The 23,102-nt window shown below is 57.2% G+C and overlaps 1 protein-coding gene across 2 annotated transcripts in view; it reads left to right on the forward strand.

The window, feature by feature from the left end:
- Positions 1 to 22,639, forward strand: part of TUBB4A (tubulin beta 4A class IVa) — a 39,642-nt gene extending 17,003 nt beyond the window's left edge. Inside the window, exons 1-4 of one of the 2 annotated variants that reach the window (XM_084610171.1) lie at positions 11,278 to 11,431; positions 17,722 to 17,830; positions 18,589 to 18,699; positions 20,974 to 22,639. In XM_084610171.1, the coding sequence (XP_084466297.1) occupies positions 11,375 to 11,431; positions 17,722 to 17,830; positions 18,589 to 18,699; positions 20,974 to 22,031 (1,335 nt within the window). In that variant the 5' untranslated portion in view covers positions 11,278 to 11,374 and the 3' untranslated portion in view covers positions 22,032 to 22,639. Of the gene's footprint in view, positions 1 to 11,277; positions 11,432 to 17,721; positions 17,831 to 18,588; positions 18,700 to 20,973 lie in introns of those variants that run through there. The other variant, XM_084610172.1, reaches the window with a different exon arrangement.
- The last annotated feature ends 463 nt before the right edge of the window (positions 22,640 to 23,102 follow it).

The raw sequence follows: 23,102 nt of genomic DNA on the forward strand, positions 1-23,102 counted from the left end.
GGGACCGAGGGGCTGTGAGCCCAGAGCTGAATGGTGGTGGCAGAGAGGCTAATTCCTAGCTCACGCAGGAGCTGCAGCAGGGTGGGATTCAGAGGCACTGGAGAAGCTGGGGGGATCCCAGGGCTGGGGTAGCAGGGGGCTGCAGGTCGGGACTGAGGGACACTTGCAGAGGTGTTGTACAGCAGAGGCGTGGGGCTGAGGGGCTGGGTTTCAGTCATGCCCTCTGGATGACGGTCCCAACCCCAAGGAAAGACACTGCCTCGTTCTCCCGCTAGGGACGGGGCTCCCTCGCGCCGCCTGGCCCCGTCCTGGCCGAGTGGCTCTGGACGCTGTGGTCGGCCTGCAGCTGGGAGACATTCCACGCAAGTCCTTGACCCTGGGAGCGGGGCTGCGATGGGGGAGCTGGCCCTGCCCCAGCCGTGCAGGGGAGGCAGCTGGGCTGATGGGGTTGGGGGCCAGCAGGAGGGCATGGCCTGGCCTGGCATGGATGAGCTGAGCTCGCCCGCTGGGTGCAGGAGAGGGGAGGATCAGGCCCAGGGCATGCCCGCAGGCAGCTCCTGCTGCTCTCTGGCTTTGGAAGTGGCACCAAGGAGGCCTGTGTGACGAGGGCCTGTGAGCTAAGGAGACTCAGGCATGGTTTGTTCTTGGATGGGAGACCCAAAAAGGCCCACCGTGCCCCTGCTCAGGGGAATGGGGGGATCTTAGTGCCAGCCCCCATGCCCTAGGGGGTGCTGTGCAGCAGGGAGCAAGAATGGTGGCTCTGTCGGGAACACTGGACAGTGGTGCTTTGTGGCTGTTAACCAGCTGCCAGGCCTCACCCCAGAGCTGGCTGCATCTCGGAGCTGGCCCAAGCAATCCCTGCATAGTTCATCAAGTGTTTGGGCCTTTTTAGGAATTCAGGGTTGGTATCAACAGGCCCAATCAACAAATCCTCAGGGGGAATCCAGGCTCTTGAACCAGAGCCCCTGTCTGTCTCCTGCCTCCGACTATTTCACAACAGCCTCTGGTGGGGGGGAGGCTGTGAGTTCCTTTCAAGGCTGCCATGAATGACTCCTTTATACCCCAGTGGGAGACAGGGGCCGTGTGACTCCCAGCGCTAGGCTCAGGGGAACAATAGCCGGAGCCGTATCTGCTCCTTCTGAGCCCCAAGGCAGATGGTAACCAAGCAAAGCCGCAATACCAGCCCTGGGAGATAAGGGATAATGAGTCGTTTTTACAGCGGGGGGAAACTGAGGTACAGGGAGAGGCCGTGACCTGACCAAAGTCACACGGCAGGACACTGAACAAAGAGTCTTGACTGTCTCTTGCTCTAAGCACTAATCCCCACTCCTTACCCCAGAGTTGGCAATAGAACCCAGGCGTCCTGACTCCCGGCCTCCCCTGCTCCAACCACTAGACCACATGGCCCGTTCTGTGGTCCCACACTGTGGCTCCTAGCATTTCTGGCAGTCCCTGGATGCCTGTGAAAGCATGTGGAAGAGGGAGCCAGTCTGGTTGTCCCGCTGGCTGAGGTGACAGGATGTGGGTAGCAGCACACTGGGACACACACACCCCGGTCTCTCTTAACCTCATTGTACCACGCAAACCACGGCTGTGGCTTCCCCAGGGATCCAGCAGGTTCATGAGCAGGAGGGGAGGTGGTTGAGGGTATCACAGTTAGGAGCGGAGATGGTTGCTAAGAGCTGCTATGGAGACATGGGTTCTAATCCCACTTCTTGCACCATGTTGCCAGCAGCTTCAATCAAGAAGCCACTGGCAGCGTAAGAAGCACCGGACCTGACCTGACCTGACCGATTTATGAAGAATTTGGCTTTGGAGCAAACTCCTCCACTGCTTGCCACTACCCCCGCCCCATAACACGCATCATGCATCATTTCAATGAACACCACCACACAGCATGTCTTCAAGGGCAGAACACTTGCTCGCACAATAAGAACTTGGAAGACAACGTGCAGTGATGTCCCCCTCTCCCTGCAAGGGCTCCCGCTGTAACAACAGAAACACTCCAGTAACGACAGCCAGGAGATCTTTTCTGTATTAGAACCGTGGCCTTTGCTAAGGGAAAATGGGAGCCTTCCCCCAGGCTAGCGACAGGGGTGAAGCCAACTCTGGATGGGTTTCTGGAGTGGGGTGGAGGTAAAACGAACCAGCGCTCTGGACCCCAAACCAATGCAATTGACGTGAGTTCCCCCCAAACCAATGCAAGTGACGTGAGTTCCCCCTTGGGGATATATCCAGGGTGGAAAGGGTCCTTCTACTACCTCCCGCTCGGCCCAAAATAAACAGCGGCCACGGAGTCTGACCCAGCACTGACCCAACTCTGGAAGATGCAGTGAAGGGGGGGGCAGCTTTGCACCAGCCAACAGCTGGGGAACAGAGAGGATTGTGGGGCGGGGGGGGGGAAGTCTGCAGTTCCAGCTGTCCTTAACGAGGTCCAGCTGTTAGCTTGGGGCTCATCAGATGGGAGAGACGTGAAGGGGGGAAGCTCCTGTTGTGTAGAGGTTGAGGAAGTGCCTGCCCACCCCAGCCACGCGCTCCCATGTGTTTGTGGCCGTTTTCAGGCTAAAATTTGAGGAGTGAGGGAACAGGTACAAAGCAGGGCTGGTTGGTTGGATCAATACCCTGGGCAGGGCACAGCCCCCGGCACTCAATCCTGGCCGGGGCACCCCAGGCCCTCGGAAGGGGGCACATTAATAGAACAGGGTGGCTCGATACCAAATACCACCCGGGGCACAAGGACACAGGCCTGCGAGGAAAGCACTGGACTGGGAGTCAGGCTGCCTGGGTTTTAGCTCCAGTTCTGGGAGGGGAGTGGGGTCTAGTGGTCGGAGTAAGGACGGGCTGGGAGCCAGGATTCCTGGGTTCTAGCCCCAGCTCTGGGAGGAGAGTGGGGTCCAGTGGTTAAAGCAGGAATAGGCCGAATGGTGTTGACACCATCAGTTCCATCTCTCACCTGACTTGTGCCTTGAAGGCCCTGGGTTCTGACCCCCCCAGTTTACCAGCTCCTGGCCTGACTCCCACGTGCACCAGACGGCTGGGTTGGCCCAGCCTCCCTGCTCTACCAGAATCCTGCCAGGGCTTGTCCTGGGAGAAAGGAAGCAACCTGCAAACGGCTGAGGCGGAGGCTTGAGACTGGAGCCCCGACTCGCCCTGGCAGCAGCCCCCTGTGGGGCTCAGTGCGGGGGAGGGAGGGGGGCAAAAGTCCTGCAATGGGATTGGAGCTGGGGGCAGAGGTCGTGTCTCCACTGCCCCCTGCTGGCTAGGGTATTGTGGGGGGGGCACATTGCCTGCAGTTTTGTGTGTATATGTGTGTGCGCGCCCCCCCATGCCGGTGTGTGCATGCATGCACCATATTTATGTGGCTGTCCCCGGCGTACTTGTGCGCCCAGCCCCAGGGCAGCTGCTGCGATGGGCTGGATACTAATTTCCTGGTTGTTTTTCCCATTGTGTAACCCACTGGCTCTGAACGGGAATAGTCACTTCCCAGCCTGGCGGGCGGCCAGGGCTGGAGGGAGGCTGCAGCGCTGGGCGGGGGCAGAGGGGACACCTCAGCCTTGCCCCCGGGGCATATCTCATGGCCCGGGGAGCCCAAACGCTACCTGCGCAGCCCTGCTTGAATGCGCCCGCCTCTGGGGTGGGGTAGGCCAGTTGTTTCACAGCCACACTGCAACACTGCCCGGGGCTGGCTCACCCAGCGCTGAAATGCAGCCACCTCTGGGGTGGGGCACGGCAGCTGGTAACAGAGCACAGCGATGCCGCACAGGGGAATAAGCTGGGGTATTCCCCCCCCCCGCCCCGTAGGAACCAGAGTTCAAATTGTGCCAGCCGTGTCATAGGGTGACCCCTTGTGATGACACCAGGCACTGCCGGCTGGGACCTGGTGAGACCTGCCATGTGCCCAGCTGCTTCAACAGAGCCTGGCCAGTGGGGGGGCTGCACGGTGTGTCCTGCCTGGGATGGACTCCCCCGGTGATCTGGATTGTTTGGATCCAGGGAGAGGGTCAGCTCAGGTCGGCCTTCCTGTCTCCCGGGAGAGAAGCCCTGCAGGCCCGAGGAGCCGGGTTTGTTTTCTGCGTTTCCGGGCCATGGAGTCTGTTCCAAGAGGCAGGGCCCCCTCGCTGGCCTTTTGCATTTACATCGCATGCAAAGCTGCGACTTGGGGTGACGGGGGGGGGTGTGTGCCAAGAGCTTGGGGCTGCATCTCAGGGTGATCGGGGGTGGGGGAGTGCTCTCACCGGGGGGGGTCACATGGTGGAGGGCCAGCAGGGGGTGCTCTCACTGGACAAGTACTGACAGCCCAGAGTGGAGGGGGGGCAGGGTCCCAAGAGGGGGGGTCGCTCTCACTGGGTGGGGGGGGGAACTGGCAGCAGAAGGGGAAGGCACCATTTGCTTTCCACCGTGCACGGGGCTGCCTCCCTCCCAGGTGGGGGGCACCTGGGTGAGTGGGGGTGGGGCTGTGTTGTGGAATGAAGGGGGATTTGGGCAAGCGTACTTAGGAGCTGCAGCGGCATGTGGGGGGGAGAGAGAGCCGTGCCTGGAAGAGGATGGGGTGATTTGCACCTTACCCCGGGCGTACCCTCACTTGGAGCAGGGCACCCCCGCAGACCACTGAATACAGCTGAGCCGGGCCTGCTCTGAGCCGGGCCCTTTCCTGCAGCCTGCGTCTATAAATAGGGGTTTTCCCCAGAAGCTGGGATGATTCCCAGAACTGAGACCAGGGCCAGAGCCAGTGATAGGGGGAGGGGCTGATAACACCCCAGCTGCCATCATTGGGTGGGGGGGAAGGGGGGAATTGCCCCACCCAGACACTGGTGGGTGGAGATCCAGCAGGGGGCGCTCTCCCACACAGGCAGCGCTCCCCCTAGTGCAACACTAGGGGGCGCTGTGATGCAGGGAGCAAGGTGGGGGCTCAGGAAGGGGCGCTTGGCCCACACAGTCAGTGCTGACCCCAATGCCCCACTCTGTGCGAGCGCATGCGACTCACAGCCCGCTGCTGGATGGGCTCAGCACTGCCTGACTGTGTGTCATAGCCCCCGTAGCGATAGGGTCTAACGGAGAGCCTCCCATACGTTCCTCCTCATAGTCAGCATCGGCCAGACTGGGCGGCTGCTCTCCCAGATCAGTGCCCTATGGCTAGAAGCCCCTGCCAGCCTCTTCAACTCCTCCTCCCCCCCCCCCCCGGCCTCCCCTCCCACGAAGGCCCTGCCAGATCTGGGTCCCTGAGGCGGCAAGAACTGGCCCAACCAAATAAGAAGGGAGAGAATTGGGGGGGGGGGGGCGGCGGGGGTTACTCTGCAGGCTTGAGGCTAGTGGGAGACATTAGCAAGGCCTAGAGCGCCACCTCCTGGCTGCGAGGGGTATTGCAGGGTGTGTGTCTCCATCTCTGAAAGCCTCTTAGCAGCTGAGGCTCTCCCCATATGAATATCTCCTCCCTCCTAGGCAGCCGAACCCAGCCTCCCCCCCCCCCCAAACACACACACACCCCAGGAGCCCACCTCACAGCTCCTGCCCCCACCCCGCTCCCTGGGGCCCTGCCCCCCCTTCCCCTCCCTCTGGGGGCATCTGGTACCTGCCCTGGAAGTGATGGGGGACAGATCATTGGGCAGGGCGGCTCCTTGGCTCATACCTGTCCTTTGAAAGGCCAGACCGAGATTTGGGCAGGTCGGCTCAGCCCTAAAAATACCCCAAGGGGGGCTCAAGTTACCCAGAGAGCGGGGCTGGATATCACCGCTGGCCTTCCTGTGTCAGGAGACAGGGGTGCTGCTTCCTAGTGGAGAACAGACCTACTGTGGCTGCCAGTGTGGGGACCCATGCGGGCGCTGCAGTGATGGGAGCAGGGAGTTGCTGGAACTGAGGGTCAGGGGTTCTGGACCCCCCCGCCCAGCAGCTCTGGGTTTGGTTTAGATGCTGGGTTCATCCCCCCTCTGGCTGTGATCCCTTCTGGGCTAGATATAGTCACTGGGTGACAGGGCATGGGGCCAGCCCTGACTGATCGGGGAGAGCACCCCACTCCCTGCGGCACCGTGCCGGGGTGAGCACAGCGCTGGCTGCGAGGGGAGAGCACCCCCAGCCTGCGTCGCTCATACCTGTTCAGCAGAAGCCCGGGCGGGGGCTGTAAGTCGTTGTGACCCCCTCCCCCCTTGGGGGAATCACACACACACCGCTTGTGGTGTCGGGCCTCCACTTGATATTGCTTCACAAATGCTCTGGGGTCGGACCCATTGAAGAAAGTAGAACCATCCCCCTTTCCACCCCAACCCCACCACTAGAGGACCCCATAACACAGCAAATGCAGCTGGCTCCCTGCCCAGAGATACATGGATAGACCATCATAGAATCCTAGGACTGGAAGGGACCTCGGGAGGTCATCTAGTCCAGTCCCCTGCACTCATGGCAGGACTATATTTTATCTAGACCATCCCTGAGAACTGTTTGTCCAACCTGCTCTTAAAAATCCCCAATGATGGAGATTCCACAACCTCCCGAGGCAATTTATACCAGTGCATAACCGCCCGGACAGTTAGGAAGTTTTTCCTAATGTCCACCCTAAACTGCCCTTGCTGCAATTTAAGCCCATTGCTTCTTGTCCTATCCGCAGAGGTTAAGAAGAACAATTCTTCTCCCTCCTCCTTGTAACAACCTTTATGTACTTGAAAACTGTTCTCATGTCCCCTCTCAGTCTTCTCTTCTCCAGACTAAACAAACCCAATTTTTTTCAATCTTCCCTCATAGGTCATGTTTTCTAGACCTTCAATCATTTGTGTTGCTCTTCTCTGGACTCTCTCCAATTTGTCCACATTCTTCCTGAAATGTGGCTCCCAGAACTGGACACAATACTCCTGTGGAGGCCTAATCAGCACGGAGTAGAGCGGAAGAATAACTTCTCGTGTCTTGCTCACAGCACTCCTGCTAATACATCCCAGCATGATGTTGGCTTTTTTTGCAACAGAGTTACACTGTTGACTCATATTTAGCTTGTGATCCACTATGACCCCAAGATCCCTTTCCCCAGTACTCCTTCCTAGGCAGTCATTTCCCATGTTGTAGGTCTGCAACTAATTGTTCCTTTGTAAGTGGAGCACTTTGCATTTGTCCTTACTGAATTTCATCCCATTTACTTCAGACCATTTCTCCAGTTTTTCCAGATCATTTTGAATTATGAACCTATCCTCCAAAGCACTTGCAACCCCTCCCAGCTTCATATTGTCTGCAGACTTCATAAGTGTACTCTCTATGCCATTATCTAAATCATTGAGGAAGATATTGAACAGAACCGGACCCAGAACTGATCCCTGCGGGACCCCACTCGATATGCCCTTCCAGCATGACTGTGAACCACTGATAACTACTCTCTGGGAATGGTTTTCTAACCAGTTTTGCACCCACCATATAGTAGCTCCATCTAGGCTGTGTTTCCCGAGTTTGTTTATGAGAAGGTCATGTGAGAGACTATCAAAAGCCTGACTAAAGTCAAGATATACCACATCTACCGCTTCCCCCCATCCACAAGACTTGTTACCTTATCTATCTATCTATCCATCCCTATACACTTGCATCCATCCATCTCGATACACACCCATCTACCTACCTACCTACCCATTCCTATACACACCTAGCTAGCTAGCTATCCTCAGACTTCTACCTATCCATCATGCTGTTTGTAGTGCCTGGGGGGGAGTGGGCCTCACTACTTACTATTAATACTCCATTAATCAACAGTAATTAATATGAATCAATCATGAATTATCCCAGAGAATCTCCCATCTTAATAAGTGACCCATGCCTTGAAAAAGTCTCAGCTCCCCCCGGGTGTCACTACAGCTCGATGCCCACTAGGTGGCGAGAGGTCCCTAGCCAACGTTAACCCCTGAGCCACAGGTGGAATGAATGCAGCAGGGCTCAGCTGAGGGGTGCCCAGCAGGGGGCAGTGCAGCCCTGGTGAGGGCCCTGCAGAACCGGCACTCATGTTGCATCCAAGCAGCTATGCAAATGCAACCTGTCCTGATTCATGTGACCCACAGGTCTGGGGGGAGAGGGGTGGCTAAGGCATCCACAGCATCAGATCTGCAACCTCTTCCAAACACTGGGAGGGGACTGTCACCTGCCTCCCTTCCCCCATCCCAGCCCCTCTGGATCTTCCCAAACCAATCCCAGATTCTTGTGGATAGAACCAGAAATAACTCCCCCCACCTAGCTCCTGCTGGGCACCCCCACTAGAGCCACTGGGGGAGGGAGGCTGACTGGGGAACCTGCCCCGAACACTCCTGTGTGAGAGAGATCTCCAGGGAAAGAAGTAGGCCAGAGCCGGGGACAAGGGCAGCAGGAAGGGCCTCCAGGGAGCTCAGAGCCAGGGCTGGTAACCCTCAGTCCCCCACTGCCCTGCTCTCACCACCTGTTGCATCCTGCCCGAACCTGGGTCCCCCTCCCACAAGCCCCCACACAGGGTCATGCTCCATTGCCCCCAGGCAGGGCTGAACCCAGCCACTCTGGCTCTTAGAGCAGGTGCTAATGGCTGTGACATTATACTTGGTATGGCAACAGCCATTTTTTCATGTTCTCTGTGTGTATCTATATCTTCCTACTGTATTTTCCACTGCATGCATCTGATGAAGTGGGGTTTAGCCCACGGAAGCTTATGCCCACATAAATTTGTTAGTCTCTAAGGTGCCACGAGGACTCCTCGTTCTTTTTGCTGATACAGACTAACACGGCTACCTCTCTGACACCTTTTACAAGAGCGATCACTCCTAGTCTGCTCACAGCCAGCCACCACCATTTAAATCACTCCCAGCTGAGAGCTGTAGGCAGCCACTCGTGAATTACACAGCAGAGCCACACCAGCAAATTCCCCGGCCTAGACTTTCCCCCAGAAATTGCACCTTGCACCCTCCGGGACAACACGAGCTCGTATAAAACCCATCATCTGTCAACAGAAAATGACATTCACAAATCCTGTTATGCCAAAGGAGTTTCCCCAAAACACTTCAATCCCAACACACTGGTTTAGATAACACAGCAAAGCAAAGGTATTGACTACAGAGAGATGGATTTTAAGTGATTACAAGCAATGAGGCATGATTATTACATGAGGATTACAAGCAATGAAGTCAGAATCAGTTACAAAGAGATAAAAGGTAAAACACAGCTAACACCAGACTTAACAAGTAAAGTGAATGCAAAGCAAAGAACTCTCTCTGTCAGTTACAACAGCTTTACCCAAACTGGCTGAATCTTTCAGCCAAGATCTCCCCCAGTCCAGTATCCCTTCTTTTCTTCATCAAGTGTTGTCTACACCATTGGTAAAGAGAAAAGGAAAGAGACCATTTAGAATCATAGAATCATAGAATATCAGGGTTGGAAGGGACCCCAGAAGGTCATCTAGTCCAACCCCCTGCTCAAAGCAGGACCAATTCCCAGTTAAATCATATTTGCATATCATAAATTTGGGCCAATTGCTTTCTCCTCTTAAAGCCTTCTCAAGAAACACCTCCAGCTGGGGTTCCTGAGACAAAAGGCCTGAGTGGAGGGGAACTCCCTGCTGTTTCTTTGTCCAGATGTAGATTTTTCTGCTCACACCCTCTTTCCTGCCAAAGAATGGCCACTTAACTAGGTGATGGTCCATTTGATTTCACTGACACCAGGCTGAGGCCTGGGCTAGCTTTTGTCGCTGGGGAACTGGTTTGTCCTTGCTTGGAACCTGTCTTAGGCCACATCTACACCAGCACTTAAAACTTTTTTCGCTCAGGATTGTGAAAAAACCCCTCTCCCATCGGCATAACACAGCTACACGCTACAGCCGTGCCACTGGAAACTTGTCAGTGTAGACATGGCCTCAGTAGTATCCTACAGTGGAACTCTATGTCTTTACACCCAAAGCTGCCACACATATTCCATCCATACAATAATGATCAGCAAATTATGAGTTTTCAGATGATACCTCACCAGGCATACTTGGTACAACATTCATCACCTGTCTACGAAAGGGGTGAACATCGGGGTACAGAATGTCACAGCTGGTAGCCTCAGAGCCGCAAGGGCACGCAGCAATTTCACTGCTGCCATAGTGGTCTGGTTTTAACCTACGCTGTCACTCTGCTATGTTATCTGAGGCTTCAGCTTGTGGTGTGCAGGGTAATCAAGCGGGGAAGCTCCCACAATTTAACACTTGGAGGCAGAGCGAGGACTCCTTTGTAGCCACAAGCCAGAGGATGGCGCTGGAGTACAGCAGTAATCATCTGGAGCTGTGTGGTTTAGCCTTTCATTTCCATCCACATAAAGGCATGAGAGGCCTTCCCCTGGCTCAGCTCCAGCCCCAGGTTCGGGGGGACTGGCTGGCTGGCTGGTTCAGGGGGAGGAGAATGGAATCTGGGGCCTTTCCCCTGTAGGGGACACCGGCTCTGATCTAGACGCTGGGCAGGGGACGGGACTGGCTGGCTCAGGGGGGCTGGGAATAGGATCTGTGGCCTTTCTCCTCAAAGGGGCACCAGTTTCTCTCCCCCACACAGGGGAGGCTGATCTAGATGAACCTATTCCCTAACCTGGAGCAACTGGCCTAGATGGGCCCCTTCCTGGTCTGATCTACCTGGCAACGCTAACGGTGAAGGAGCAGGGTCATCAGCACTCCCTGGTGCACAAGAATGGCCTAGCGGGCAGGGTGCTGCTCGCTCACAGGGACAGGATACATCCAGGCCCAGCGCTTGGGCTGTTCCCCCGGGACGTATCGCTTCCCTCCAGAGAACAGTACTCCGGGAAACCTGGTACTTTTGGCCTACTTCCCCCGTGCTCCAGCCTCGTCTGTTACCTTAGAGCCCCCATCTTTCCTGCTGCACCCTGTTTTCCAGCTCAGCCTTATAGGAGCTCCGCCACTTTTTTCCACCTGTCTTCCCCCTCGCACCGCAGACTCTGCCCTCCTTCACTAAATCCCCAGGAAAACCTTAATAAACCCCAGTCATCTGTGGGGCAAGCAGAGCACGTCTGTCTTCTAGGGGGGGCGGGGGGAGTCTTGGGTGAGCACAGGCTGGGCATGCAGAGTGCATGGGGTTATTGGGGGGCGGGGGTGCTGAAGCTGGGGGCATGGGCTACTGAGATGGGGGTGCAGGCGGTGCTGAAGTGGAGGGTATGGAGAATTTGCGGAGGGGGGGGGGGAAGGTGCCGCAGGCTAGTTGAGTGGGGGCGGGGGGAAGCAGCCGGGGTACAGCCATGGGCGCGCGCAGCGGGGTGCAACACGCGCGGGGGGGGGGGCAGCTCTGGCTCATGCGCAAATTGCACAGCGGCTCTCGCTGGCCCGCCCCTCCCCGTCTCCCCCGGGCTCCATTTAAAGGCGCATGCGAGGCCGCGGACGGCTTAAGGGAAGAGCCGCAGCCAGAGCGAGACCATGCGGGAGATCGTGCACCTCCAGGCCGGGCAATGCGGCAACCAGATCGGAGCCAAGGTCAGGGCGGGGGCCGGGCCAAAGGGGGTGTAGGGAGGGGCCCTGGGGGTGGGGACCAGGTGGTGGGAAGCGGGGGCCCGCAGGATCTCAGCCCGGCCCCTGGTGGGGCGGGTAAAGGCTTTGGGTACCCCTTTATCCTGGGGTTTGTCTTTCCCTGCCAGGGTCCCTAGCCCAGTGCGACCCCCACCGCTCTCAGTGCCCTGCTGATTGGGGAGACCCCTTAGCAGGCGCTTGCGTGGGGGGCGGGGGCTGGTAACCTGATCGGGCAGCTAGTAGTTCTGTGCCCGGTGTGGGTGGCGGGGTCTGGTTGGGGTACCCCCCCCGGTCTGGCTGGGGTACCCCCCCGCTTGCCCACCCCAAGTCCTTTCTGTGCCCCGATCCCGCCTGCCTGGAGAAGGACACGCCGAGCAGCTGTTTGCTGCAGTGAGGGGTGGGGTGGGGTGGGGTGGGCAGAAGGGCCGGTTCCCAGCCCCCCTGTGCCTGAAATAGCTGCGGATTCACGGGGCGGGCTGAAATAAACGGGCGAGATAGCCAGGGGAGCAGCCCTTCCCCACCCACCCGGGACGAAAATGCAGCGTGTCGTGTCCCCCCCCCCCCCCCCCCCCCGCTGCAGGAGAAGATCCGTGGAACGGGGCGGGGGGAGAAATCTGCCAGTGCCGCATGAGTGGGGCTGGGTGGAGAGGCGGCCCTGCGCACACTCGCAATGGCTCCCTTCGGGGAAACCTGCCCGTTGCAGGGAGCGCCTGTGGGGAGAGGTGGGAGCCTTGGCCTGGCTTTTTGCTGGCCCTCTAGCCTCTTAAAATAGCCGCGGGCTTCCCCCTCGGTTTGCCCCCTGGCAGGGGCAGCTGGGCAGGGTGGGTCTCTTGCAGTGGCATGAGGCCGGGGATGAACATGGCTTCCCCTGCTGCTGATGGAGAAGCCAAGCTTGCATGACGGGTATGGAGCGGAGAGGGCCCCGGATCCGTCTGTCCGGCTCTTCCTACACGCAGCCGGTGACTCACCAGAGAACGTGTGAATTAGTCACTGCCAGGCAGGAATGGGGCGCAGGATCGGGTGGCAGGGAGATTCCTGGCCAGGCGGGCAGGGATGTGCCGGCCCAGCTGCCAGGCGGGGAAAGGGATCTGAGCAATGCGGGAATAATGCAGAGCCTTTCCCTTGGGAAAGCTGCTCCTCTCAGATGCCTGAGCGACCCACCCATCCCGGAGGGGGCAGAAATAGGGATGCGGCTCTGGCCCGAGCCTCCCCTGCCAGATCTCGTAAATGAAAACCTGACCGCTACAGTCTGATGCTAGACAGTATATGGCAGCTCCCCCCCACACACACACCAGTCGCTGCACAAGTTGGCAGAAAGGCCCATTTCTCTTTATTGGACCAATCGCCCCATGCTGGAGCGGATAGGGGCTGTGATGGTAAAGCACCAAACCTGTGCCAGGTGTCTCTCTCTCCGCGAAGTGAATCTGAAAGGCCTGGCATGGCTGTGCCAGTTGCACCTGCTAAATGGACTCCACTCCACTCCGTTAGCCCCTGTCTAGGTTGGAGTCCTGGTCCGCTTGCCTCTCTCAGCGTCCTCCAGCTGGGGTATTAAACCCCTGCGGTCCTCCCACCATTGTCTCTGGCTGTCCAAATGGAAGCCAGATCCCCTGGCATGCCAAGCCCGGGGGCGCCTTGGATCAAAATGCCCAGCTGTGGTGGGGAGCAGAGTGGCTTGTTGGCAGCCAGTGCCGGAGCCACCCTGGGGGAATCTTGCCAGCTCTGGTATGGTGACGTCCCCAGGGCGTCTGGCAGGTCAGGGTGCTGCTGGTTTGCGGGCGGGAGCTGAGGGTGTAAAGTTGTGAGCATTGGGGAGCAGACAGGGGTGGGAGAGCCCCTCCCAGCCCTAGTCAGCAATGAATCTCCTCTCCTCAAAGGCACTGAGTGCTGGGAGTTGGTTCGCTCCCTGCCTGATGGGGTACCGTAGTTGCATGACTGATCCAGAAGCTGCACGTTCACTTAAGGCGGGGGCCTTATCCCCGGCATGCACTTGCGGGGGTCTTATCGGCTGAGCTGGTACCTCGCCTGCCTGGCATTGCATCAGCATTGTAAATCCTTTGTTACAGGGGAGGCGGAGAAAAAAAATCTCAGAATCAGAGTAATTCACCAGTCGCAGCCTAGCTGAAAGGGCAGCTTCCCCTGCCCAGGGAGGGATTCCAGAGCGTGGAGTCCATGGGACTAAGGCCAAAGAGCTGGGAGCCTGGAGCACTGGTTGGAGAGGGCGGATCTGGCCCTACAAGGCTGCTGTGGGCTGGTGACGGCCTCAGACAGGGAGTTCTCCCGGGCACTCAGAACCGTGGTTGGCCTCGGCCCTGAGTTTCTTGATCTGTCTAGCAAGGCCTTGTGCGGGGATGGCCTGGTGGCTTGGCCAGAGGCTGGGCGGCGTTGGCTCATGCCAATAGGTTGCGGGGGCAGGCCCAGAGCATCATGCCAAGTCACCAGGTGGGGCGGACTTGCCCTGCTCCCAGTGGAAGTGGGGCGCATCCTGATGCGGGCCACGTTGCCTCTCCTTCGGATGGGGCCTCTGGCAATGGGGCGTGGTGGCTGGGGTGTCCAGCTGCTCCATCTGCACTGGGGGGACGTGTCCTAGGATCGCCCCCATTCTCCTAATAGGCCTAATTGATCTACAGGGTCAATCTAAAAGTCCCTGGCAGCCCTGCTTGCCTGCGGTGTTTTTCCCCGTCCTCCCCCTCTTCTCCCCCCCACCCTCGCCTGGCTAAGGCTGCTGGCGGGTGTTGCTAGGATGGCTTTGGAGATGCAGATCCAGCCCACTCCGATTGCACTTCCCCAAACATCTGCCCACCCCGGGATCGGAAGGCTTTTAACCAAAACTGGGAAAAAGACACCCAGTGGTGGTGCTAACCCTTTGGGGGCTATAAGCAGGAATATTCTCTCCCCCCCCCACTAAAACAGGCACTTTCTTATGAAAACAATACTAAAAGCGAATGGGGGTCCCCTTGAGCTGCCCCTAAGCAATTGCTTTGTCTGCTTACACCAGGACACCCCAATTCCAGCCTTCCCTGTAGGCGGGGGGGGGCAGGAGGAGAGTTGTCCTTGGGCTCTCTGGGAGGGGCGAGGGCAGTTGTGTTGGCTTATCCATAGCAAGGCCATGTTGCATGGGGGTGGCTGATCTGTATTTGTGTGTGTGTGTGGGGGGATTCTGCCCAGTGTGGCTATGGGAAGCCTGGCCCCATCTGGTAATGGGATCAAGGCTCATGTTCCCACATGCCTCCTGCAGACAGAACAAAGCTCGGATTTAAACTGCCCCTGCGGGTTTGCAGGCCCCTCCGCAAAGAGGGCTGGCGCTGCCCCTCCCCTGCCCTCTTTCAATGGCCCCTCTCTTTAAAAAGCCGAACCTGTCAGGCCAGGGCTGGTGCAGGGTGGAGGAATCTGCATGGGGATGGGGGGTTATTTTTGGATCCCTGCTGGTGTTGGTGGGGGGAGGGGTGTTCAGTGGAATCTGGATGGGGGGGGCTGTCCCCTGGAGGGAGGCTGGAACAAGCTCAGTGGCTTGTTTCACCCTTTGTTTTTAGGGGTTCAGTTCCTCCTGTGGAGGCCGGTTGCCTGCAAACCCCCCCCCAAGATACCAATTCTCCTTCCCAGCCCTGTACACCAGCAGGGAACGGAACCCCTGAAATTGAGGGGTGAAGCCAGGCACCGGAATAGCTCCCTCAATATATTTTTGTTGCATCCTTGGGCCCCCCAAAATGTGCCCCAATTCTGGCCAGTTGGGATCCAACCCCCAATTCTAGGGAAGGGCCCTGCTGCCTCCTCACACCCCAGTTGCAGCCAGCCAGGATCTGAGACCCCTGAAATATTAGCCCAGCAAGAGGGGAGACTTGCAGTCTACAATTTCCCCCCGCCCCGTGCTTCAGATTTTAGAAGAGGGACACCCCTACCCCTGATCTTCATCCCCATCCCTCCTGGGTTCTAGCCTCCTCTTCACTGTTGGGGTCTAGTGCCTGGGGGGTGGAGGGAAGGATGCCTGGGTTCTATTCCTGGATCTAGGGGTGCTGGCAACGGAGGGCACCCCTTCCTGTAGCATGTGGTGGTGGGAGCAGGGGGGTAAGTGACAGCGCGAAGACCAGGCAGAGGAGGGGAGTGGGTGCCTGCTGTCCTAGGGGTTTTTTTAAGGGGTGTGTGTGGGGGGGTCTGCTTCTTTGCTGTCCCCCCAGGTTCTGCCTTAGCAGATTCCTTGCCACCCACCCCCACTTCCTCCCATGTCGCCAGCACCGGGTATAAATAGAACCTGCTGCAGCATAGTGCTGAGATCGAGAGAGGCGAGGGCTTGCGGCTCCATTTTAGAGCCATGCTGCAGAATGGCAGGGAGGGATTGCTGGGCGGGTGCCAGCTGGGGGGTGGGGTGTGTGTGTGTGTGTGTGTGTTTGTGTGTGTGTAAATCTCCTGCTGGACAATAGACTGGTGTTCGATCCGTGCTGATTTCTTTTGACCTGAATGTTGCAATTCAGTCTTCTCTCTCTCTCTCTTCCCCCCTGCCAGATACAGACCTGATTGTCTGTGACGGTAAGGGGCAGCAGGGAGGCAGGACTCCTGGGTTCTAGCCGCCCCCCCCCCCCCCCCGGGAGAAGAGTGTGGGGTCTAGTCGCTAGGGTTGGGGGCGGGGGGAAGGGGTGGCTGGGTTCTATTCCTGGCTCTGGGAGGGGAGCTAGAGAAGGGGGCAGGGCTGCAAATCCCGATTCCTGGGTTCTCTCCTAACGGGGAGGAAGCTGGGTTTCATGGCTAGAGACTGGGACAGGGAGTTGGACTCCTGGATTCTTGAGCTGGGAGTATTGGAGTGGTGAGAGAAGCGGGGAAGCCAGGGCTCCGTCCTGGGTGCTCCACCCCCTCTCCAGTTCTGCCTGCGAGTGCAGGTGGATCGATCCCCTTATTGTAGGTGGGGTGTCAGCCAGCTGAAAACTGCTGTCGTTTAAGCTGATCCCGAAAAAGGGGGCCTTGTACCTTCCAGGAGGGCCCGAATGGCCGTGTGGTGCTTGAGAGTGGCACCAAAGCCATCTGTTGCCCTGGTCTGCGGGATGTCCCATTACCCTGCAAATTCCCCTGGGTTCACAGGCACTTAACCCAAGCACCCAACTGTACGTTAGACCAACACTTCCAGGGTCGCTGTTCCACGACTGATCAAATCACAAGGACCCCGCCCTGGGGAGCGTGCTCGCAAACAACCTTCCAGAGATTTCCTGAAACATACCAGCTCTGACAGTCTCGCATCCCTCCCGATGGCTCCGTGTGGGCTGGGATGAAAGAGACCTGGCTTCAGTTCACGTCTGAGCTCTCAAACCGAGCCGTGATGGGCGGTAAATTCTCCTGACAGTCTGGATTTTAAGCACCCTAGATGGAAGCAGAGCCCTTGAAAACCTAGTTCTAAACTCCCTTGAAAACATGGCCCTTAATTGTTCTCTGCCTCAGTTTCCCCATCTGTCTATAAGGGAGATAACCCTTTCTCTGCCGTGCCTATTCTACCTTGTAAGCATCTGAAGCAGGGAGTGGGTGTGTGTGTGTGTACAGACCCTAGCCCAGTTGGAGCCCCGATTTTTCTTGGGTTTGAGGTCTTTAGTACTTCTGGAATTTTAAAAAAGCCAGACACTTGTCCTGGGGAAATGGGGTAAGCCAGTTTCTCCACCCCACCCCCGTTTTCCCCCCCAGTCTCCCCCAGCAAGCTGGTTCTGAGTGAAGTACTAACCCAGCTTGTGGAAAGTGACAGATAATACTGCCAGTGTCCCTGTAACTGGTGCAAATGCCACCTGCAGTTAGCCTAGCTATGATGACAGCTTGATAAATAAATTACACTCCCATCTCCCTGCCTGAGGTGCAGAGACCACTGAAAGCAAATACAATATGCTCCTTACAATGAAGGCACCACAGACCCAGGTATTCAATCAGTTTTCCTAAAAGGATCTGAGGCAGGCAGATGCTAATAACTCAGCGGGTGGGGGGAGAAGGGGATGATATGGCAGGTATCTAGTTGCACCTTCTCACAGAGGAGGGGGGCTGCTGCAACAGCTATCAAGCTGAGGCAGACCTGGCTAGAGCAGGTTTAATGATCATGCTTCAGGGCACCTTCCAGTCACCAGCTAGCGGTCAGGAAGGAATACATCTCTCATGTGGCAGGTTAGTGTTGCATAAGCTTGGGTGGGTGTCTCTGTAGCCAGCCCTGGTGCCAGGCTAGATCCAGTCTGCAATTGCTCGTGGAAGGGTTTGATTGTGTGATTTCTTTTAACCCCTTCCTCCACCCTCTCCCACAGTTTTGGGAAGTCATCAGTGATGAGCATGGCATAGACCCCACCGGTACCTACCATGGAGACAGTGACTTGCAGCTGGAGAGGATCAACGTGTATTACAATGAGGCTTCAGGTACAGAGTCTGGAGGGGTGGGTGGAATTGAGGGGCGGGGGTCTCTAACCGCAGCCTGTCTGTGACTAGTGGGTCTAGAGGGATCTCCCCTATTTACATGCAACTTCCCGGAGGGCGCTTAAAGCTTCGTGGCTAGTTCCTTTTTTAATGTCACGCTCGGAGGGAAGTGGCCTGGCTGGGAGTGCACCCTAGTGGGTGGAACACAGGACCCAGGGAGTCAGAACTCCTGGGTCCTATCCCCAGCTCTGGGAGGGGAGTGGGATCCAGTGGTCACCGCAGGGGACTGGGAAGCAGGAATCCTGGGTTCTCTCCCCTGCTATGAGCTCTTGTCAGATCACTCAAGTGCTTCATTTCGTCTCCTCTTCAAATAGCGAGTGCCCAGGTTTTGTGGGGGTGGATACGAGGCTGAATGCTCCTTCCTGGTGCGCTATGAGAGCCTCTGACGCAGGGCGATACTTGCAAAGTGAGAAGCAAATTGCTGGCAGCACCTGCCCTCAGTGGAGAGTTTGGGGGGCCAGGGGAGGGAGTGTGTGGGGGGGGAGGGCTCAGCAGCTGCTCTGGCTACATCTGTAGCAATCCATTGCTTGGGGAGGAGAGGAACCACCCCTGCAATGCACACACCTTGGTCTCAGGCCTACTGAGGTGAACTCGGTGCTTGGCCCCACCCGCCAGCTAGAAACTCCCAGGGCAGATGGGTGACACAACCTGTGATGACACAACCCGGCCTCCTGAAAGCGTCTGATCTCTCTCTCCCGAAGGTGGGAAGTACGTGCCCAGGGCAGTCCTGGTGGACCTGGAACCTGGGACCATGGACTCGGTCCGATCTGGTCCTTTTGGGCAGATCTTCAGGCCTGACAACTTTGTCTTCGGTAAGGTGGGCAGCACCGAGTTGCTGGGGTCTCGGGGGGTGGATGGGGGTCCCCAGCAATGCAAGAACAGCTGAGGTGCCCTGCAAGTTTCTTCCCCAAATAGCTCCGTCTGTAATTGGCTAGTTTCTCCACCGCTTGGCAGGGGGTCCCCTCTCGGTGGGACCCGTGTTTCAGGGACAAGGGGAGTCCCTAGAGGGTAGGTTAATGATCATGACCCCACAAGCTACCCATGGAGGAGACTGACTTCCCCCCCCATCACAGAGTCCCTGGGCGATGCTCTGGAACTGCTCCATACGAAGCCAGTCAGGACTTTGGGGGAGCCTCCTCTTTCTGAGCAGCCTGTCCGTCTCCAGGGCAAGAAGCTTACACGGCTTCCATCTTCCTGGGTCTGACCTCGGAGCATTCAGCACCCCCTGCCCCTCCGTGCGCTTCCCACAGCAAGTCTGCACAGGTGGGGTCCTGGGGAAGCCGGAGGACCCTGCCCCCCAACTCCACAGTCAGACGTGACTCTCAGCCAGCCAGTAAAACAGAAGGTTTATTAGACGACAGGGACATGGTCTAAAACAGAGCTCGTGGGTACAGAGACCAGGACCCCTCAGTCAAGTTTGTCTTGGGGGGCAGGGAGGCCAGAGCCCCATCTGGGCCTCCCTCCATTTCCCCAGCCAGTTCCAAACTGAAACTCTCCCGCCCCTCCTCTGGCCTTTGTCTCTTTCACAGGCCAGGAGGCCACCTGATCTTTGTTCTCCATCACCTTCAGTTGGCACCTTTGCAGAGGAGGGGCCCAGGCCATCAGGAGACAGGGTGTCGGCCATTCTCTGTGCAGACACCATCACAATGGCCCCCTAGGGCTCTGCAAGAATCACACACCATTATCCCACCACCTAGATACTTAAGAACTGCATAGGGGAAACTGAGGCACCCACACAGTATTCAGAGAAAATATTAAGAACATTCCCACTTTGTCACACCCCCCACAAGGTGGGAGGGGCAGGGCCTGTGGAGGGCCAGTCTATTCCCAGGTCAGCCTGTTTTCTCCCAGCTGGTGGGTAATGGCTTCTGTCCCTGCACTCCCTGTCCCCACCAAGAAGGGGTGACAATGAGATGGTTAGGAAAGGTGGGGCTTGGGTTATGGGTGGGATTTTGGGGTACCACCCCGCTGTCCCTCTCCAACTTGACCCCTTGGGTTCCTGTGCTGGTTCTGGCCAGCGGTGTGGCCTAGTGGTGAGAGCAGTGGCTGGGGGGCAGGGAGAAGCCAGGTCTCCAGAGTTCTCAGAAAACTGACTTCCTCCCCAGAAAAGACAATCTCTCAAAAGGGATCTGGGTGGGGTAGAACTTGCTGAAGAAGCTCAGAGCATTTGTGAATTGCTTTTAATTACTGGGCAAGGCACTTTAATTAACAACCCCCACCTACACCGTCTGCATCTTCAGGAAGGAATTGGAGAGCCCCAAGGCATTGGCTGATTCATTCAACTATGGATTTTTGCCAGTGTCTGGATCCCATGTTGGACCAGATGGTGCAGGATCTGAAAGCTGCAGGCTTACCCCAGGCTCTCCAGTGACATGCCCAGGCTTCTGAGCAGGGGATGGGGCTAAGAAGCTGAAGTCTCGGAAAGGGGGCAGTGTCAAACTTCGGCCCTCTTCCAGCAGGCCCAACCTTTGTGGCACCGTGAAGGGGCTGGAGATCCAGCGGGTGGGTGCTTGGCGCTGTCTGAATTGGGCCACACCAGAGCCAGTCTTGGCTGGAGGAGTTATTGCACAGTTGTGAGGCTGCAGCACCAGGTGGGGGTGTTGTCCCCTGGCTCCCCGCCAGTCGGTGTGCTTCCTTCCTGTCCTGTCATGGGCAATCTAGTCTCCTTGGTCCTCTGCCCCATCCTGCTGAAAGGGCTGGTTGTGTCTGGCAGCTGTGTGCACACAATGAACTGTCCAGGGGGCCCATGTGTCGAGTTTGGTGGAACTCAGCCCTGGGATCATCAATAGAGCCCTCAAGGCTGAGATCTGCTAAACTCAACACACAGGCCTTCAACGGAGACCATGTCCTCCTGTCGAGGGTTGGCTTGGTAGAGGGTGGAAACTCCCATCCCGCCCCCAAGCCATGCAACCCTTAGTGCTCCTGGAATGGAACTGGACCCCTCTCCAGTTGATTTAATTGGGGATTTAACTGGATGATTTAATTGGGGATTGGTCCTGCTTTGAGCAGGGGGTTGGACTAGATGACTTCCTGAGGTCCCTTCCAACCCTGATATTCTATGATTCCCCACCTTCCTTGCCGCCTAGGTCAGAGCGGAGCTGGTAACAACTGGGCCAAGGGTCACTACACGGAGGGGGCCGAGCTGGTGGACTCGGTGTTGGACGTGGTGAGGAAGGAGGCGGAGAGCTGCGACTGCCTGCAGGGCTTCCAGCTGACCCACTCGCTGGGCGGCGGCACCGGCTCGGGCATGGGCACGCTGCTGATCAGCAAGATCCGGGAGGAGTACCCCGACCGCATCATGAACACCTTCAGCGTGGTGCCGTCACCCAAGGTCTCGGACACGGTGGTGGAGCCCTACAACGCCACCCTGTCCGTCCACCAGCTGGTGGAGAACACGGACGAGACCTACTGCATCGACAACGAGGCCCTGTACGACATCTGCTTCCGCACCCTCAAGCTCACCACCCCCACCTACGGCGACCTCAACCACCTGGTCTCGGCCACCATGAGCGGCGTCACCACCTGCCTCCGTTTCCCCGGGCAGCTCAACGCCGACCTCCGCAAACTGGCCGTCAACATGGTGCCCTTCCCTCGCCTCCACTTCTTCATGCCTGGCTTTGCCCCCTTGACCAGCCGCGGCAGCCAGCAGTACCGGGCCTTGACCGTACCGGAGCTGACCCAGCAGATGTTTGATGCCAAGAACATGATGGCGGCCTGTGACCCCCGCCACGGGCGCTACCTGACGGTGGCGGCCGTCTTCCGCGGCCGCATGTCCATGAAGGAGGTGGACGAGCAGATGCTGAACGTGCAGAACAAGAACAGCAGCTACTTCGTGGAGTGGATCCCCAACAACGTCAAGACGGCCGTGTGCGACATCCCGCCCCGCGGGCTCAAGATGGCCGCCACCTTCATTGGCAACAGCACGGCCATCCAGGAGCTCTTCAAGCGCATCTCGGAGCAGTTCACCGCCATGTTCCGCCGCAAGGCTTTCCTCCACTGGTACACCGGCGAGGGCATGGACGAGATGGAGTTCACCGAGGCGGAGAGCAACATGAATGACCTGGTCTCCGAATACCAGCAGTACCAGGATGCCACGGCTGAGGAAGGCGAGTTCGAAGAGGAAGCAGAGGAAGAAATGGCATAGACCTTCCCGTTCCCTCTGTCCCCCGACACACGCACCTTGTGCCCACCAGTCCTACTGAACCAATGGACCACATTGCCCCTGCTGGCATAGGCTTGAACGTTCTCCACCCAGTGAGAAACCGATAAGAGCAAACCCTGCCCCCTACTGGTAGGTTGGGGAAGTTCAAGGTGTCTGTGTAGCGGTGGGAGGGTTTGTCGGCCTTGTTTGGAAGTTGGCAGCAAGTGGTAATAGGTCTAGGTAAAACTGTCAGTCTCTTCCCTTTTCATCCACCGCATCTCGCCCTCCAGAAACACAGCTCTCCTGCAGTGAATTCTGTCTTCATGTCATGTACAGTCATGTGATTTCTCTTTCTTTCCAGAGATGAGTATGCACTAACTCGTCACTTGTTCTTTTTTGTTTGTTGTTGTTTTTGTGCTGGGCTTAAAATAAAACTAGAGGATCATGGAACTCATGGGGGGGGAGGGTTTTGTGGGAAGGGGCAGGGTAAGGAATTGATCTCCAGGGTGGCAATCCCCCCTAATCCCCCCCAAACCCCCTCCAAGATCTTTCTGCTTTCGAAACAGTTTGTCTGTGTATGTTTCCACAATAAAATATTGAATAATATTAAAGTGCAAGCGTGCTGGTCTCTTTCTCACAAAGATCAGCCACAAATGGGCACACTACAGGATGCTTGGGGGGTGCGGGGGGGCCCATATTCTATCAAAGAATGCTATTGATAAGTGCTGTGATCCTATCCATCCATAAATACCCACAGGTGGTGGGGAAGGTTTGGGCTTCCATTTTTGTTTGGAATGTGCTGATTGTCCATATCAAGATCTTCAAGAGATCCTAGTGGGTAGCGCACACTCCCCAGAGATGCGGGCAAGAGGGCACCAAGCTATTGACTCTTCTGGGGTGGCTGTTTTTTTGCAGGGGGGAGGTGGAGAAAACCTCAAAGGTCTTGATTTTCTTCCTGCTGTGCCATGGGGTGAGAGAGCCAATTTCCACCTGCCTCTATGGATAATGGTCATGTCTACCCTTAAAGTCTGGGCTCCAGTTAACTCCATGAGCCTCCGTTCTGTAGGGTGGGAG

This window comes from Lepidochelys olivacea, assembly GCF_965140295.1.
Source record: "Lepidochelys olivacea isolate rLepOli2 genome assembly, chromosome: 20".
Lineage (NCBI taxonomy): Eukaryota > Metazoa > Chordata > Testudines > Cheloniidae > Lepidochelys > Lepidochelys olivacea.